This window comes from Cavia porcellus, unplaced genomic scaffold (assembly GCF_034190915.1).
Source record: "Cavia porcellus strain 051 isolate PalLab524CR breed Dunkin Hartley unplaced genomic scaffold, mCavPor4.1 scaffold_6, whole genome shotgun sequence".
Lineage (NCBI taxonomy): Eukaryota > Metazoa > Chordata > Mammalia > Rodentia > Caviidae > Cavia > Cavia porcellus.
This window is the reverse complement of record NW_026947489.1, coordinates 46,735,494-46,752,377: the sequence shown is the minus strand read 5'-3', so window position 1 is coordinate 46,752,377 and position 16,884 is coordinate 46,735,494. Positions and strand designations below refer to the sequence as shown.

The 16,884-nt window shown below is 40.5% G+C and overlaps 1 protein-coding gene across 3 annotated transcripts in view; it reads right to left on the bottom strand.

The window, feature by feature from the left end:
- Positions 1-712: 712 nt before the first annotated feature.
- Ift56 (intraflagellar transport 56) overlaps positions 713-16,884 on the bottom strand; it is a 54,340-nt gene continuing 38,168 nt past the window's right edge. For all 3 annotated transcript variants that reach the window (XM_003475506.5, XM_063250567.1, XM_063250568.1), the window contains 6 exons: positions 12,860-12,948; positions 12,555-12,638; positions 11,187-11,256; positions 9,835-9,941; positions 4,008-4,141; positions 713-2,706 (listed from right to left, as the gene is read on the bottom strand). In XM_003475506.5, the coding sequence (XP_003475554.2) occupies positions 2,595-2,706; positions 4,008-4,141; positions 9,835-9,941; positions 11,187-11,256; positions 12,555-12,638; positions 12,860-12,948 (596 nt within the window). In that variant the 3' untranslated portion in view covers positions 713-2,594. The remainder of the gene's footprint in view (positions 2,707-4,007; positions 4,142-9,834; positions 9,942-11,186; positions 11,257-12,554; positions 12,639-12,859; positions 12,949-16,884) is intronic.

The following is a 16,884-nucleotide window of genomic DNA, read 5'->3' as shown; positions in this document are numbered from 1 at the left end:
AGCCTTGCAAGTGCCCCTAGCACCCAAGGAGGACGGCATTCCTTTGGCTTCTATGTGATTGGCTCTCTGTCCTGTGGCAGAGCTGGTGCATCTTGGCTGCCACTGAGCTGTGGGATGTGTTCCATTCCTTTTGTAAACCCAGGCTGGAGCTGTCCCACTCACATGGATATAGACATCTGGCGGCCTTCTTCTCTCCCTTGACACTTTGCTCCTGTTGATGATACTGACACCATCTGTGTTTAGTGGCTCTGTTAGACTGACTTCCTTTAGGGCCAGGGCTTTATTTATCTTAGCATCCCTGGCAGCCTGCATATGCTTAGACTACAATAAAACAACCATTAGATGGGAGCCATAGTATGTGAGGTCAGAGCTCACAGGTTCTTTGTTCTACCATAATTACACATTTAATTAGTCAAGTATTTGAGAGCTTTCTATGCATGACAATTGTATTATGCACTGATCATACAGTTTCTGAGTAGAGAATAATTCGGCAGTGTGCCAACCCTGCTATGAGTCAGCAGGACCACAAGGCTCTTGATAGAAAGGGTTTCTTAGGGAATATGTATTCTCTTCTATTACAAACAGTAATGTGTTGGGTCAACATTGTATTTTTCTACCTTCTTGGAGGGTCAGGAAAGAAAGGAGAGAGAGGGTACATGATATACTCAAGCCCCACACTCACTGCATGCAACAGAACCTGAGAAGAACCAAATCAAAAACTTTAATTTTAATATACATTCTTCTGAGATACAAAAATAATTGTAAAAGATTTTTTTCCCATTGGTAAGTAATATATGCTATGGACCATAAATAGTGCATTGGTGCTCTGTACTGTACACATTACACTGTGTTCCTAAGCCTGGGTCTTTTCCCCTCCTACATCCCACAAGGAGAGCAGCCTGCACCAATGGCTTGGCTGAGCTGCAGCCAAGACGCCCTAGAAGTAGTTATCCTTAATGCAATTGGATGCTACTTCCTTTCACGCTGGTCTTTGAGCTTCTGGCTCAAACCCATAGCTTAAAAATTTTTTAAAAATTATTCTAAACCTGCTGTTTGGAATCGGTGGGCATTTCCCCCAAGACCGCAAAATGTCTGAGATAATCTTGAGCATTCAATTCAATGAAAACTCATTTAGAAGTAAATCACCATCACTGGAAAAGCTTTTCAAATTCAGAAAGCTTGAAATTAACAGTAATTCACTGGAAGGCAAATTTAATGGCCAAAAGTTACTGAGGAGTGTCAGTCTGTCTCTTCCACTTCTGTGCCTCCAAATATTTTAAGCCAGAAAGAGTCAAGCAATGATAGCAGCTTCTGTCTAGATCTGACCCACCTAATACCTTCGATGCTGAGAACCAGTAATGACTAAAACTGTAGCTGCGGCATAAGGAGAGAGAAGCTTTGGAATATGAAAAATGACGTGGCTGTTTCCTAGAACTCAGTTATTCAGCCCAGTTTAATTTGATTTGTGCTCTGACTCAATTAGATTTGTGTCTAACAGAAGCTAGGAAAACTGGTCATTGTCCTGAGCTGAGCTGAGCCAATTCCTTGCGACTGTCCAGAGGTAAAGGCTATGTCCAGTGCCTGGTCTCCTCTCCTGGTACAACACTGCTGTGTTCCCGTCCCCTTTCCATATAACTCTCCCAGCACAGTGAAATGCCGGGGGTGGGGGGTGGGGGGGTAGCGAACAAATGTGGTGCTCAAGGAAACCCTTCTAACGTCAGTGCCCTGAGGGTCTTTCTGGCTCTGCCACTTCACTTTCTTTGTAGCCTGCTTTCAAAACTGATGTTTAAGCACGTACATTAAGAAAAACTCTAACCTGCTTTGTTATCTGTAATGTAAGGAAAGAGCCTGAACACCTCCTGAGGCACAGCGCTCAGTTTTTTTCCTACCCTGGGGATTGAACCCAGGGCCTCGTGCATGCTAGGCAAACGTGCTATCACTGAGCTACCTCCACAGCCCTCACTTTTAAAGATCTGCAGTCCTCATCTTGCTATACTGTACCATGTTATGGTCAACAGTTTAATAACAGAACAAGGAATAATGATCCTGTTATGTATTAATGACTGCAGTCCATATAGGAGCTTCCTCCTGTTCTCAGAGGCCCATGGCTGGTTAAAATCTCTGTTCTCTCAAGACCCAGAGATACTTTGTAACATCTTTTATGGAATCCCCACTAAAAAGGGAAAACGTACAGACATAGCTGAAAGTAAGGCAGCAGGATGACGATGATTCTTAAGCATCAAAAACATTGATATCGCCACTGGAAGAACATGTCACACAATGCTATTGTGAAAAGAAAAAGGATTATGCTGTTCTCTGTAAAGTCAGTAAATCATGTACAAATACTCCAGGATTTCTGGAATAAAGGCACCAAGAAGTCTGAAGTCTTATTGCTCGGGGATGTCACTGGGGCTGCAGCACAGACTGCAGGGCTTTGTTCAGGCAGGATTGGGTCTACACAGGCCAGTCCCCATCTCCAGGCCTGACTGTCAGATGAATAGAATCCCGGCATCTTCTTTGAGCTTGAGAAAAGCAACTTCCAATTTGACATCCGCAGAGAAGCTGGTTCTCAGGGTGGCGTTTCTGGAGCTCTTTTAGACAGGCACCCTGTTTTCTTTAGCCCATTTCTTCATGATTCGGATGATGTATTCTACCTGGGTGTTACCTGTGCTTCTCAGCAAATGTAGCACTTCTCGGAGGGTCTCTCTGAGGGAAAGATTTGAAAGGACAAAGTGTTTCAATACAGAAATGAAAATCAACACAATAAACTTGTAACTTCACTCTGTGCTTCTTATTGGGGTATCTGCTAAGACTTCTCCACTGTGTATTCATGAACCAGGATAGCTCTCTACCCCTACAGTGGCACAGTAAAACGGAAATTCTGTGAAGTCCTCCTTACTGACCCAAATTTTCCTTGCTTATGTGTATTACCTCTGTAGTACTATTATTAATCTATGTGTTCTCCTGAGGTGACCTAAATATTCCCAATAAGTGTAAGTCTACACTTATTTTGCATGACAGGATAGAAAGCATATACCCAGGAGTTAAGGACAGGGAGCTGAAATCAAATTCTAGTTTCACTGCTAAGAAGTCACTTAATTTGGCTGAGTCTTAGATTTCCTTTTTGTTTAGAGTGGTAATCACTTTAAATTGGGCATTATTACTACCATGTTTGTAAAGTTTTACAAAGTCAGACGAATGGGTGATTTGCTCAAGAAATTTGCTGGAGAAAGGCCTGAACACATTAATAAGTACAGAAGAGAGGAGAGTGATGGACTGACATCAGCCGGCTACGCATTGACGTCCCTAACCCTTCACCAGACTGAAGAAGGGCGACTGCTTTCGTATCTGTGCCCATCGGTCTTCTCGTTTCTCTACTTCTCTTTAACCCAAACCAGTATCTTTCACTTGATCAAATACTTTTAAACTTTATTTAGGATTGGAAATAGATTTAAGACAGGAAGTAATTTTTCACAGATTACTTGCTCATAAAATCATTACATTTCCTATTCATACACCAGTGACAGAAACAGTCCATGAAGCTTTTAGAACACCAAATTTGGTTTTAAGTGTTTTAATTTTGATTGAGATAGTGTTGTAAGCCAATTAATTTCATGTAATCTATTATTTTAGGATGTAAGATATAAGATTCCTAGGATATAAGGCAAAAGAAAAACAACTATTAGCCACATCCCTCCAGTCCTATTCTTTGAGGTAAGAAGAGGGGAATGGTCAAGATGTTTATGGAGATGGCTACTCATTTAGAAACAAATCTACATCTTGCCTTTAGGTTTGAGAGCCGTGGAACACACAGGTCTCCAGTATGCATGATTTAAAATGATGTGACTCTCCAAAAATAGACTCTTTCTGTAGAAAAATGATCCAATAGAAAAACTGAACAACTTCACATTTGTTTCATCATTCTAAAACAGCATTATAATTTTGAGCTTTAGGAAGATTTTCCTGCACACACCAACCCATGAATCATGTCCCCCGTGTGTACTTACTTGGGTTCTCGCCCAGCTAGGATCATCTGGAAAATGCCCACACATGCACCCCTTTTGCCTTCCCAGTATTCTGGGTTGGGGTCCAGCCTCTCCAGGACATCAAAAGCTTTGGCTGAATAGTAAAACTGGCCCATCTGAATAAAAGAAAGTGTTGTGATGGCACTGCTTGTCAGAATATTTGACAGAATAAAATTAAACATAAAACAACCGGAAGAAGAAAGTACATGGGCAATGACAGCTTCAGTTAGCAAATGTTATAAATTTCAATTCCTAAGACAAGAATATTACAGTCTGAGTACACAGGTTCAGTTTAAAGCAGATAACCTTCACTCAGTTTTCAGCAGTATAACACTTTTCCCTACCTTGCATTAGCAATCCATTTGTTATTTCTTCTAATTATATTCTAAACTTGAGGACAAACCAAATTCTGATTGTAATTTAATTAGCAATTTTTCAAATCTCAACATACTCCCTTTAGATGACAGCTATCATTTGTCTTGTGATAATCTGGTCATGTTCACCTCAGAAGTATGGCTTTTTTCTCTGAGCTTATCCTTAAATTCTTAGAATGCCTAGGTGGGTCTACATTAAATCTCTTAGACGTTTCTTTTTAACATGTGTCTTTCCCAGATATACTACTACAATAGTTTTCTTGGCTTCATAGAATGTGCTAAGACCATTACATTTTGCTTAGATGAGTTTTCTTGACTGGCAATCAAAAATGCAGTGTTCACTGATTTGACTTTGCCTCTAAGTTGTTGGGTAATGCTCTCCACTCAGTGAGGTTGGGTTGCTTCTCTGAGATTCCTGTTAACTGTTTTTCTCAATATCTGACACTTTCCTTAAGACCACTCATATTCTTAGCTTAGCTTTATTCTGTACCTCACTGGGAAAACACAACTTTCTTCCCTTCAGTTCACTTAATACTTTATCTCTCCTTCCCTTCTTTTTGTCTATCTCATAAGTATTTTTATTCTTTCAGTCAATCTTTCTACGTAAGTTCTCCTAAAGTTTTTGTTTTATTGTAAAAGAACACATGTATAAAATGGTGCATGAGATTTGGTGTGCAGACAATGGAATATAGATAACAGCATGAGGAAGAGAAGAAGGGAAGTAGGTCCTCAGGACCCAGCAAGAATCTGGAGCAAAAACTGAATCCCACGGTGAGAGCGAAGAGAGACCTCAGCATAGAGGAAAGAGGTGGCAAGCAGTGTCTGAACCAATGTTATATCTGTAACATGCATGTATATTGCTCTAATTGGTTGGTGAGTTGATTTACAAGCTATATCACAATAAAAACCGGAAGACTGACATTTTTACTGTGTGTTGACAACCTGTTGTTTCATCATGATTCATTTAAGCACAACCACTGCCAAGGCACAGAACTATTTCATCACTACAATAGTTTCCCTTGTTGCCACCATATAGTCACATGTCCACCCTCCCCTACCCACTACCCCATCTCTCTAGTAACCATTTGTTCTCCATCTCTATCATTTTGTCACAAATTTCATATATAGGAAATCAAACAGCATGGGACCCTCTGAGACTGGCTTTTAGGGCTGGCACTGGAGATTTAAACCCAGGGGTGCTCTGCAACTGATCCATATCCCAGCCCTTACCTCTTTTGAGATAGGATTTCTCCAAGGAGCCCAGGGTGGCTTTGAACTTGGAGACCTCCTACCTTAGCTTCCTGAGTTGCTGGGATTCCCATGGCACCATGCCTGGCAAAATAGGATTTTTTACTCAGCATAAAGCCCTCCTTAACCCAAGTTACTGTATCAACAGTTTGTTCTGGTTAAGGTCACTCTATAAAAGAGCAAGGACCTCCACCCACTTTGTTTTGGATGTTGAGACTGATGATGCCACATACACCCCAAGCTGTAAGGGAGATTTGCTTAGATCTGTAATGGAAGTACCTAGAAAGCTGAGCTGGCCTCCCAAGCATATCCAGCACTGCCTGAGAACCCAGGGGTAGCCTGGTCTGCTTCACTGTGCTGTGGCTAGCGGCCAGGTGGGGCTTGGGTGCTTTGATCCAAGACAGCAGCATTCAGGCTTTCTTATCATTTGACAGATGTGGGGCCCACAGGAAGGGGGAGAGGGAGGCTTAAAAGTTAATCAGCATCAAATGTCAGGAGACAGAACTGGACTAGTCACCTCAGCTTCTTTTTATCACCAACAGTATTTTCAAGTTTGTTTAACTATTCATTTATCGGGAAATTTTCACCCTAGTTTGAGGTTATCACAAATAAAGCTGCAGTTGACCTTTGGGTGTGTGGACACAGGTTTCCATTTCTCTGGATGGAAACACAGTATATATTTGTTAAGGAAACTGCTGACCCATTTTATGGCATAGTTTTCCCATCCTTTTATTTTTGACTGACGTATATCGTTACATTTGTTTTGTAAATTTTTTATTGGTATAGTATATGTCTGCTGTATCTAATAGTTACATTCATCTTGGAGAACTGGTACATGTACATATTACATCTTGATCATACCTCTTAATATTTAAAGTGAATTTCTCACAGAAAGCATGTAGTTTGTTTTTTCTTCTTCTTCCTCTTTTTTTTAAAATCTATTCTGTCTTTTCTTTGGTGGTGGTACTAGAGATTTAACACAGGGCCTTCACACTTGGTTACATCCCCAACACATCTTTTATTTTGAGAGATAGGCTCTTATTAAGTGATGAAGTTGCCTGGGTTGAGCTCAAATTTGTGATCCAACTGCCTTAGCCTCCTAGAATACTAGGATTACAGGCATGTACCACCAGGCCCAATCTCAGTATCTTTCAATTGAGTGTTTAGGCCATTTACATTTGAGGCAGTGATTTATATGTGAAGACTAATCCTATTTGTTGTCTCTGTTTTTCCTGAATGAGTACCATCTTGCACAGAACCCTACAATGTGCAGCTGGAGAAGGATGTGACTGCACAGCTCCGGCAGAGGGAGGATAAGAAAGCTGGGCTTTGACTTCTCTAACCTTCACCTATACATAAGCTTTCCTTGCTATTTCTGTCCTGTAATCAGTCTTATCCAAATTTCACTTTACATTGAAAGACTCTAATTGCTTTCACTTTTAGGCTGTTACAGAGCTGATAATAATATTAGTGTATTAAAATTCATGCTATTAATATTTCCATATTTGCATAGATACAGGTTTCCATTTCTCTTGAGATAAATGTGCAGAAGTGTAGTCACTAGGTTGTATGGTAAGCAAATGTCTGTATAACTCCTAAGGAATCACCAAACCAGCTGCTTGTGGGACCTGTGGGCTTCTAGACTGTGGAGTATGAAGCTGTCTTTCAAAGTGGTTATCTTCCTTTCATCTTAACCCCACCCCTTCCTCATCTCTTCTACTGCTTTCCTCCATCAAAAATACCACCTTCTTTCAAATCTTTTCTGTAACTGTTCAATGCTCCCTTTCCTCAGCCTATAAATACTTTTAGCCATGGTTCTAAAAGACAATGAAGTTTCCACCCACACTCATTCAAATGCTGGCGTCTCTTTTAGGTTAGTAACACACTTTTCTTCTCGTCTTGAAAAACAACATTTTTAAGGCTGTAGTCTGCATTTCACTGGCTGCATCTGCTTTCTTTCTTTTTTTCTTTTTTTTTGTCTTTTTCCTTTTTATCGGTACCAGGGATGGAACTCACAACTGCCTGCTTGCAAGGCAGGCACTTATGCCGCTGAGCCCCAGCCCCTGCATCTGCTTTCTGATTGAACTTTTTTCTCTATTTGCCACTGTCTTCCAAGTTCTTCTAGGTGAAGAATCTGCCTTTCCCTTTCCTGGGCTATTTTTTTGGGGGCGGGGCAGGGATTGAATTTACAACTGCATGCTTGCGAGGCAGGTGCTTATGCCACTGAGCTAAATCCCCAGCTCCCTTCACCCTTTTTTTTTTTTTTTAAGCTGTATCTCATTGTGTAGTCCAGGCTGGCCTAGAACTAACTGGGTAGCCCAGGCTGAACTTGAATTTACGTGATCCTCCTGCCTCAGCCTCCCAAGTGCTGGGATTACAGGTGTGTACCACCACGCCAGGCAGCCTTGGTTTTTGATAAATAGGGACAAGAAAAAGATTAAGAGCATTTTTTTCTTTTCCTGATTTTAAAAATTTTTTTTACTTTCGAGACAGGGTCTCACTATGCTTCCTGGGCTGGTTTCCAATTTCCTGGCTCAAGCAGTTTTGCCTCAGTCTCCCAAGTGTTGGAACTACAGGTGTTCCTGATCCTTTTCTTTCCTCTCAGTTCTTCCTCTTCCTCTTTCATTTATTCTATTTCTTTCTTTCTTTTTGTCTTTTTCCTTTTTATCGGTACCGGGGATCGAACTCATGACTGCCTGCTTGCAAGGCAGGTGCTTATGCCGCTGAACTAAATCCCCAGCCCCCATTTATTCTATTTCTAACCCTTACGTATTGCTGCTTCATATGGTTTCTCACCCCACTCAAGAGAATCTTTCTCTCTGCCACCTCTACTGACTTCTACAACTGTACCTTCATTATTTTATTTTTTACTGGCCATGGAACTCAGGACCTCAAATTTGCAGGCAGGGGCTGTGCTGCTGAGCTATATCCCCGACCCTATACCTTCATTCTGACCTGTCACAAGAAACACTCGGCCCTGGGCTCACCCCAGAGCCTTACTTATATCATCCCTCCTGGGCACCCCACGGACACTTCTGATTTCATGTATTGAAAATGCAGACCACTGTCTGTTTTTGCAAGTTTTCTCTGCCTCTGCCTCCCCGACTTCACTTAACAGCACCGCCAGCCACCGACTTATGCTAAACTGTCATTATCAAGGTGTCTTTGATGGTGATTTGCTTCTCTTTTTGGTCCTGATTCACTTCGAAATGAGCCCTTGCTGACCACTTAACACTGGCCTTTTGTTATTCTACGTTTCCCTGTCTTTTTGACAGGATGAAAATCCCAAAATAGGAATTTCCAGAATTTGAGACTTTTTAAAAAAACTTTTAATTTATATGATGAGTTTCAAAACTATCCCTGTCCTTTCCAGTCTACCGCCTCCTTGCATTGTTCTTCCTTTACCCCATGCACTCACACACACACAATGCACACATGTTGCACACTAGTGCTTTGATAAACTTGACTATTTGGCTACTTTGGTTTTTGAGACAGGGTTTTGCTATGTAGCCCAGGCTGGCCTCGAACTCATGGCCATCCTTCTGCCCTCCTGAGTGTTAGGATTACAGGTATACACCATCACACCTGGCCATAGGACTGCTTTTAATTCTCTTTTTCTGGTTCCTCTGTCTTTTCTGTCTGGCATTTATACCTTAGTATTCCACAAAGTTTGGCTTGTACTCTTCTCACTGTACGTCTTTATTTTTACTTTTGTTTTTTTGGTATCAGGGATTGAACTGGTAGCCTTGTGCTTGCCAGGCAGGTGCTGTGCTGCTGAGCTTTATCCCCGGCCCATTATCATGCATCTTAATTTAGTAAATCTCATTGTTTCTGAGGGCTTCAGTTGTTACTTAAATGTTGGCAGTGATTTCCAATTTTTGTGTCTAGATGCCAAGGGAGATCTTTCTTGAGCTGCAGAACCAAATTTCCAACCAACGAAGGAATACCTCTACCTGGATAGTACCTAAAAATTCAATCCTTTAGAAATCTGAGACCTTTTCTTTATGTCATTATTTCACGTACAAATGAAACTGAAATACCATCTATCTCTGAGGATGACATTTCTGATATCACTATGTAAATCTCAGTGAAAGCCACCTAGCCTCTAGGACACTCTTCTGTGATATGGTATTTAGCCAGTGCTTCACTGTGCTGCTGAGCTCCAGTCTAACTTCCACTAAACTCACCTTGTAACAGTCATTAGCAATGAGCTGTAAGAGACTAAAGGATTCGCCAGAGGTTTCCATCTTCAGATAAAGTTCCCAGGCTAGTCTTGGTTTCTTATTCATGATATCTATAAAAAGAAACAATTTTTTTTGGTACCAGGGATTGAACTCACAACCTCATGCTTGCCAGGCATGCGCTTAAGCTGCTTAGCTAAATCCCCAGCAAGAAATAGTGCTTTAAAGTGTCATTAGGAAATAGCTTCTGCACCTTATCATTCTAGGAATGAATCTATAGCCCAAATATATAAAGCACCTCCTATGTGGAAAGCTGGGAGTGTTGACACTCAGCTGGCTCCCTACCAGAATTCTACCCTGCCTAAAATAGTTAGATTCACTTAATTGTGTCTTTTTAGATGGGGTTGGCTTCTAGAAGTTTTCCACCTTGCCAGACTGCTTAAAAGAGAACAACTATTATTATTCAATTGTACTCATAATTTCAGCCTCATATAAAATAAATAATTTTTAAAATTATTCTGTGACTACATCAAACTTGCTGAAAAGCCAGGCATGGTGACATATACCTGTAATGCCAGCACTCTAGGGGCCTGGGCATGAGGATTGCCATGAGTTTGAGGCCAACTGGGTTACACAGTGAGTAGTGAGGTCAAGCCCAGTCTGAACTATGTAGGGAGCCCTTGTTTTAGAAAAACTAAACAGTAACAAAAAAAAGTGAAAAATTTAAATCTGAGTGAAAACAAGGAGCGAGAAAATCCAATGATAGGAAGACAGATAGAGAGATTATGGGTTAGAATGTACACAAAAATTACATTTTAGACATTTTTTCATGTGTCAGGCATGAGATAAAAAAGCTAAATCAGTGACGTAGCATCACTGCAAAAACAGCAAGTGTGCGCTGCAAGCCCAAAAGCTGAGCAAAACTGAAAGGACGTGGTGTCTTTCGGGCCTGTCCGTGAAGGTCACTGTTGAATAATGAAACTCATCATAGAGTAAACCTACATAACACACTGACATGACAACTGCTACACTTGGATCTAGACATCCCCCAGAGTCTCGTGTGCTCAGAGGTGACTCGGGGAGGTGACTGGATCATGGGGTGCTGTACCCCTCGAAAGATCGGCTGAGCCAGATCACTCCACAGCTGAGCGTGCAGTTAGGAGGGGAGCCTGTGCCCGTGAGAATGTGAACAAGACAGCAACGCTTACTGGAAGCATTAACAAGTCTCACCCTCAGTGTTAACTTACTGTGCAGAACACAATACAAAGATTAGAAAACACTTCATATAGTTTCCAAACAGATCATGCAGTAAGACAGAAAAGAGGGCTCCTGTTGTAAATGTTTGAAAGAAGACTCACGGCAGCGAGCTAACCAACTGAGGTAGACGTAGTCATTTTTCAGTTTCTCATTTTGGATCAAGAGGAACACCTGCAACAAGAGGCAAGCAAGGAATACATCTGAGGTTGGTTTTGTAATAATTACCAGCTTGCCACACACTGAGCATCAATGTAGAGTTAAACTGAATTATTTTGAAAAATACAAATCAATTTATGACATTTAAAGTCAGCATAGAAGGTATTTTGTGTGCCATTGGGTCAAAAGGGTGATGGCACCACCAGGATAAAACTCATGAAGTCTGCATAAAGATTACCTGGGGGAATGGGACTGACTTTAAAGGTGATACGGGTTTTTTTTTACTATTTGGTTCATCATCCGGGTACTGATTATATGGACATGCCCACTTTGTAAAAAGTCACCAAGTGGTGTACTTGTGATTTACATTCAAGGTGTGACTAAAAACTACAGTGGCTATCTAAATTTTTAAAAGTTGCATACAATAAAAGCACATTGTCATTTATTTTTATTCCTTCAAAATCCTCCACTCCAAATATTCTCCTGTCATCTTCCCACCACTTCCTGGAGCAGTTCTGGAGTCCTCTTTTGGCGAATGTCTTTAGTTTGCTGTGTGGCTGCCTCAATGTCTGGAACTGATTCAAAATGTTTCCCTTTCATGATCATTTTGGTCTTGGGGAAGAGCTAGAAGCCCCATGTGCCAGACACAGTCGGTAAGAGACGACTTTCTGTTGGATGGCACAGAGCACAGCCTTCACCGTCACCTGGTAAAGACGCTCATGAAAGAGCTGTTCCAGAACCGTGTCAGAAAGTGGCAAGAACGATGCGGCAGAAGTGTGTGTGTTTTGAGGAGGATAAATAGTAATGTATCTTTCTTTCTTTCTTTCTTTCTTTCTTTCTTTCTTTCTTTCTTTCTTTCTTTCTTTCTTTTTTTGTCTTTTTGAGACAAGGTCTTGCTGTGCAGTTCAGGCTGGCCTTGAGCTCACTTTGTAGCCCAGGCTGGTCTCGAACTTGCAAAGATCCTCCTGCCTCAGCCTCCTGAGTGCTGGGATTGGCAATGTATCTTTCAATACAATAAGTTTTTAAATTTAAACATTCATCATACATTTTAATCGCCTCTTGTATAGTTCATAAAACTTACCACAAAAGGGTAAACATTAATATAGTTACAAAATCTACACATCTATTCTTATTGTACTTTTTAATATAGCCTAAGAACAAAGAAATCTCTAACAGTCCTTTACCCTTGATCATTTGATTTAAGTGAAAAAAAAAGATAAAGATGCTTTTAGATAGAAATATTCAAATGCCTTCAAAAGTGGGTATCCTAGGAAATGTCATCTTAGTAAAAGAAAATAAAAGTAGGTGCTCACCTCTTCACCCTCACTGGTATTGCCTGTTGCAGCTTTGGCTTGGGCATAATTAAAATTAAAGATGTCATCATTATAGAAGTAACTCTGAAAAACATCCCATGGCCAGGTCACAGTGGGTATTAACATATAAAACAGAAAACCATTGTTTTACAAGGCAAACATAAAAATAATTTTTAAGAAAGCAGACTAATTCCTTTATGCCACTCATGCCAACAGAGAAAGAAGTGTTATCTGTAGAAGTTTCTTAACTTCTCACGCATTATATAGAGTATCTCAAACAGAGTTGTAGACAACTCTAAACTAACCTTAAATGAGTTGAGGTAGATCAAGACATCATCAAATTGCTTAAGCAGGAAGAAACAGGAAGCCATACACTGCCTCCCTGGAATTGTATCTGAAATGGAGGAGAAAAAGAAACCAAGAAAATTCATGAAACTAAAGTTCTTTTAAGTTGAGATTTGAGTTATTTTATAATTCAGTGATAGTGATGTATTCCAAGACATCTTTCTAGCTTCCACAATTACAGGTTCCATTTGTAGCCCAACAGAGATCACTTGTGCTTGAGAGTGACTGACAGTCTCCCTGTGGTTCAGGCGCAGAGTCCCAGGAAACACATAGCCAGTGACACACTCACAACCATATTCCCAGACTCATTTCTTTCACCGAACTCCCACATCTACATACTTCTTCCTGTGATCTGGCTGCTTTCTTCACTTGCTTTTTTTTTTTTTTTTTTAAGCAAATAAAACTGAAAGAAATAAAACAGAATAAAGCCAATCCAAACAAAACAACACACATGATATAAGACTTCAAGATAAAAGGAAACCAACATTGGTACCATGATGCCTCTTGTTATCTTCAAAATAACTTCCTATACCATCAGGCATAATAAAATCAAAACAGAACAGAATAAAATCAATCAAAAGAAAACAAGTAAAGCAATACAAGGCTTCAAAACAAGATAACCGAAGATCAATAATGGCTACTATATTTTGTTATTTTTCAAGTAGCTGTCTGTGCCATCAAATATGATAAAACAAAACAAAACAAAACAATAAAACCAAACTAAACAGAACAATGAAAACAATACAGGGTTTCAAAACAGGACGTAGATTAACAATGGCTACTGCTTTCCCCCTCTAGACTTCTCCTCCCCTTTCACTTCACAACATCTATCCTGCATTTGGGATCCCACTAACTCCATTAGTTTCTTATACTAGGGATACAACATGATGTTCACCCATTCACCCATGTGACTCTGAACCATTTCACCCATGAGCATGATCTCAAGTTGTATCCATCTCCCCTCAAGTGCCTGGAGGTTATCTTGCTTTATAGCTGAGGAGCCGTATCTTCCTTACCCATTCTGCAGTTGATGGCAAGCTACCCCTACTTTTTTTTTTCTGATCCCCTGTCACATAAAGCATTGTTTTTTCTCCTTTGACTTTTAGTCTATGAATTTCCTTTTTGAGTTAAATGTGTTTCTTGAATAAAGCATACTGATAGATCTTATCTCCTGATCCATTCTGCCTGTGCTCTTTTTATTGGTGAATTGAGGCCATCTACATTAATGGTTACGGCCAACATGCACTGGCTCTTCTCTTCCTTCCTATTTTCCGCTGTTGGCTCCCTGCTTTTCCCCTCATTCAGCTGTCTGCCCCACTTGGGGACCTCCCTCTGCCGCTGTTCTTGGAACCATGATCTTTTATGTCTATCTTTAGAATGTCCTACTCTGTTTTTTGTAGGGTTGATTTGGTGGCCATGCATTTCTTCAGTTGTTCTTTGTAATGGAAGTATCTTGTTTTTCTATTAATTTTGAAAGATGGTTTTTCAGGATACATCAATCTGGGTTGGAAATTGTTTCCTTTCAGGGCTTGAAATACTGCACTCCAGCCTCCTGACTTGATGGTTTGTGTTGAGAAATCTGTCGTGATTCTGATGGGTTTTCCTTTATAGGTGCTATTTCTTTTCCTTAATAGCTTTAATATTCTGTTCTTGTGTTGAACTTCTGGGATCTTGATTGTTATATGTCTGGGTGTAGATTTATTTTTGGTTATGGTTAGCTGGAGTTCTATGTGCCTCACTTATCTGTATATCATGTCCTTTTGCCATGTTTGGGAAGTTTTTTGCTATTATCTCTGTAAATAGGATTTTAATGTCATTTGTCTTGATCCCTGCTTTTTACTGATAACTATTATTAAGTTATTTTGCTTTGCATTGTCTTGTAGTCATTGAATTGTTATTTCCTGGTTCTTTGTTATTTTTAAGAGATCTTTCCTTTCACCATCACAAGCTGCACACCTGTCTTCAAGGACTGAAAGTCCATCTTCAGTTTCCTTCAAGCAGTTTTGCCTACTTTCAATGGAGTTTTTAATTTCCTGGATATCTCTTTGAATGTTTCATGCATTCTAAATCTCTCTTATATTGTTCGCTCACGGTTTCTCTCATTTTCCTATGATCTTCTATTTTTTTATCTATGGTTTCTTTTTTTTTTTTTTTTTGTCTTTTTCCTTTTTATCGGTACCAGGGATCGAACTCACAACTGCCTGCTTGCAAGGCAGGCGCTTATGCTGCTGAGCTAAACCTCCAGCCCCTGAGCTAAACCTCCAGCCCTATCTATGTTTTCTTTAGAGATGCTTAGCAATTCTTTTATGGTTTTCATTTCTTCTTTTACCTGAGATAGCATTTCTGATCTAATTTATTTTATAGCCTCATGAAGTTGTTTCTTTACTTCAGAAACTTCAGGTGTGTGACTCCTGATCTTTTCTATGTTTTTATCTCCTGGACTTGCTCTGCTTGGCTGGAGACCAGGGACAGCATTTTGCTTCTTTTTTTTGACATTTTCTTGGGTTTTTCCAAACAAGTGGGCAGTGGGGTCCAGGCACTTCCTACATTGGCTACAATTTCTCCAGTGCATGACTGTTTGGATCTGCTGGCCAGTGCTGGCTACCAGTATCCAATGGTGGCCACTGGGTGTGCTAGTGCAGGGCCAGCTGCTGTTTTTCCCAGCCCGTGCTGGGGCAGAGGCATCTGGAGGGCTGCTGGAGTGCACACAGGGGCAGGAGCCTCTGCCTCCCCACTGGGCTGGTTACTTGCAGGCAGTGTCTTCTGATGGCTGCTGGTGTGTGTGAGGGTTTTCCTCACTACGTTTAAGACAACCTAGCAGCCCTCTCAATGGGAAATAATATTTTCCAGCTGATTCTGATCCTCACCCAACTTTCCTGCTTGAGATCAGCCTCCCATCTGAGGTAACAGGGGACTTGTATAATCTCAACCCTTGACACAGGCAATCCGTGTGCAGGTAACAGCCCAATGTGCCACATACTCATTTTTATGTATGTTCCCAGTTTGTCTATCCTACTAGATGGAACCTCGACACGGGAAGGAGTTTTCTTTTTTTTCACCACTATATACCTCAATACATTTTTGTTGTACAGACAAATGAAACAGGGATAGAAAATACTGTTCAATCCAGGTGTGGTGGTGCACACCAGTAATCCCAGCACTCAGGAAGCTAAGGCAGGAGGACTGCTGTAAGTTTAAGGCCAGCCTCGGCTACCTAGTGAGTTCAAGGCTAGACTGAATTATATAGAGAGATCCTATCTCAAGGAAAAAAACAGAAAAAGAAAATACTATTCAGTAAATGGTGTAAGTGAAATGTTTATGAATTTCTGGGGTGGGGTGTGAATAAAATACTGGACAATCGTGCAGCATGAACACGTACTCAGAAGAGATGCCAACCATAGACAACTGGCACGGGCAGCCGTATCAGCTCACACTGGAAAGTGAGCCTTTTACAGCTACTTCAAATTTTACACTGAGTCTTGACTGGTAAAATCAAAACTTTAACAATGAAGTCCCAAGGTTGATACTGGGAGATATATGTGTGAACATTATATAACTGGAAGTTTTTAAGCTTGGTATCTAAGAAATAATTATGGAAAAGGTAAAACTTATATGTGATTTTGAAATTTTTATGTAACAAATAAATAACATGGGCAACATTTAAAGACAAATGACCCAATGGGAAAAAAGAAACATCTGTAATGTGGCAAAAACTCAATACATAAGAAGCTGTGAAATATTCAATAAAACCTAATGCATCATGTCTACAACCGATTCAAATTTTTAAAATTCTCATGAGCTAAAGAGTAAACTTATTCTCCTTGATTTATTCTCCTGTTCCATTTTAGCTGAGATGTTCAGAAGGCCTAGTTCTAATCTTTTCTGTCTCTTCACTCCCACTTCATAAGGTGCAGCCTAACATATGCACATCTCTAGACAGGGATCAGGCTTCCCCGGCCAGTGCGGCATTGGTGTGGGCCTCGGA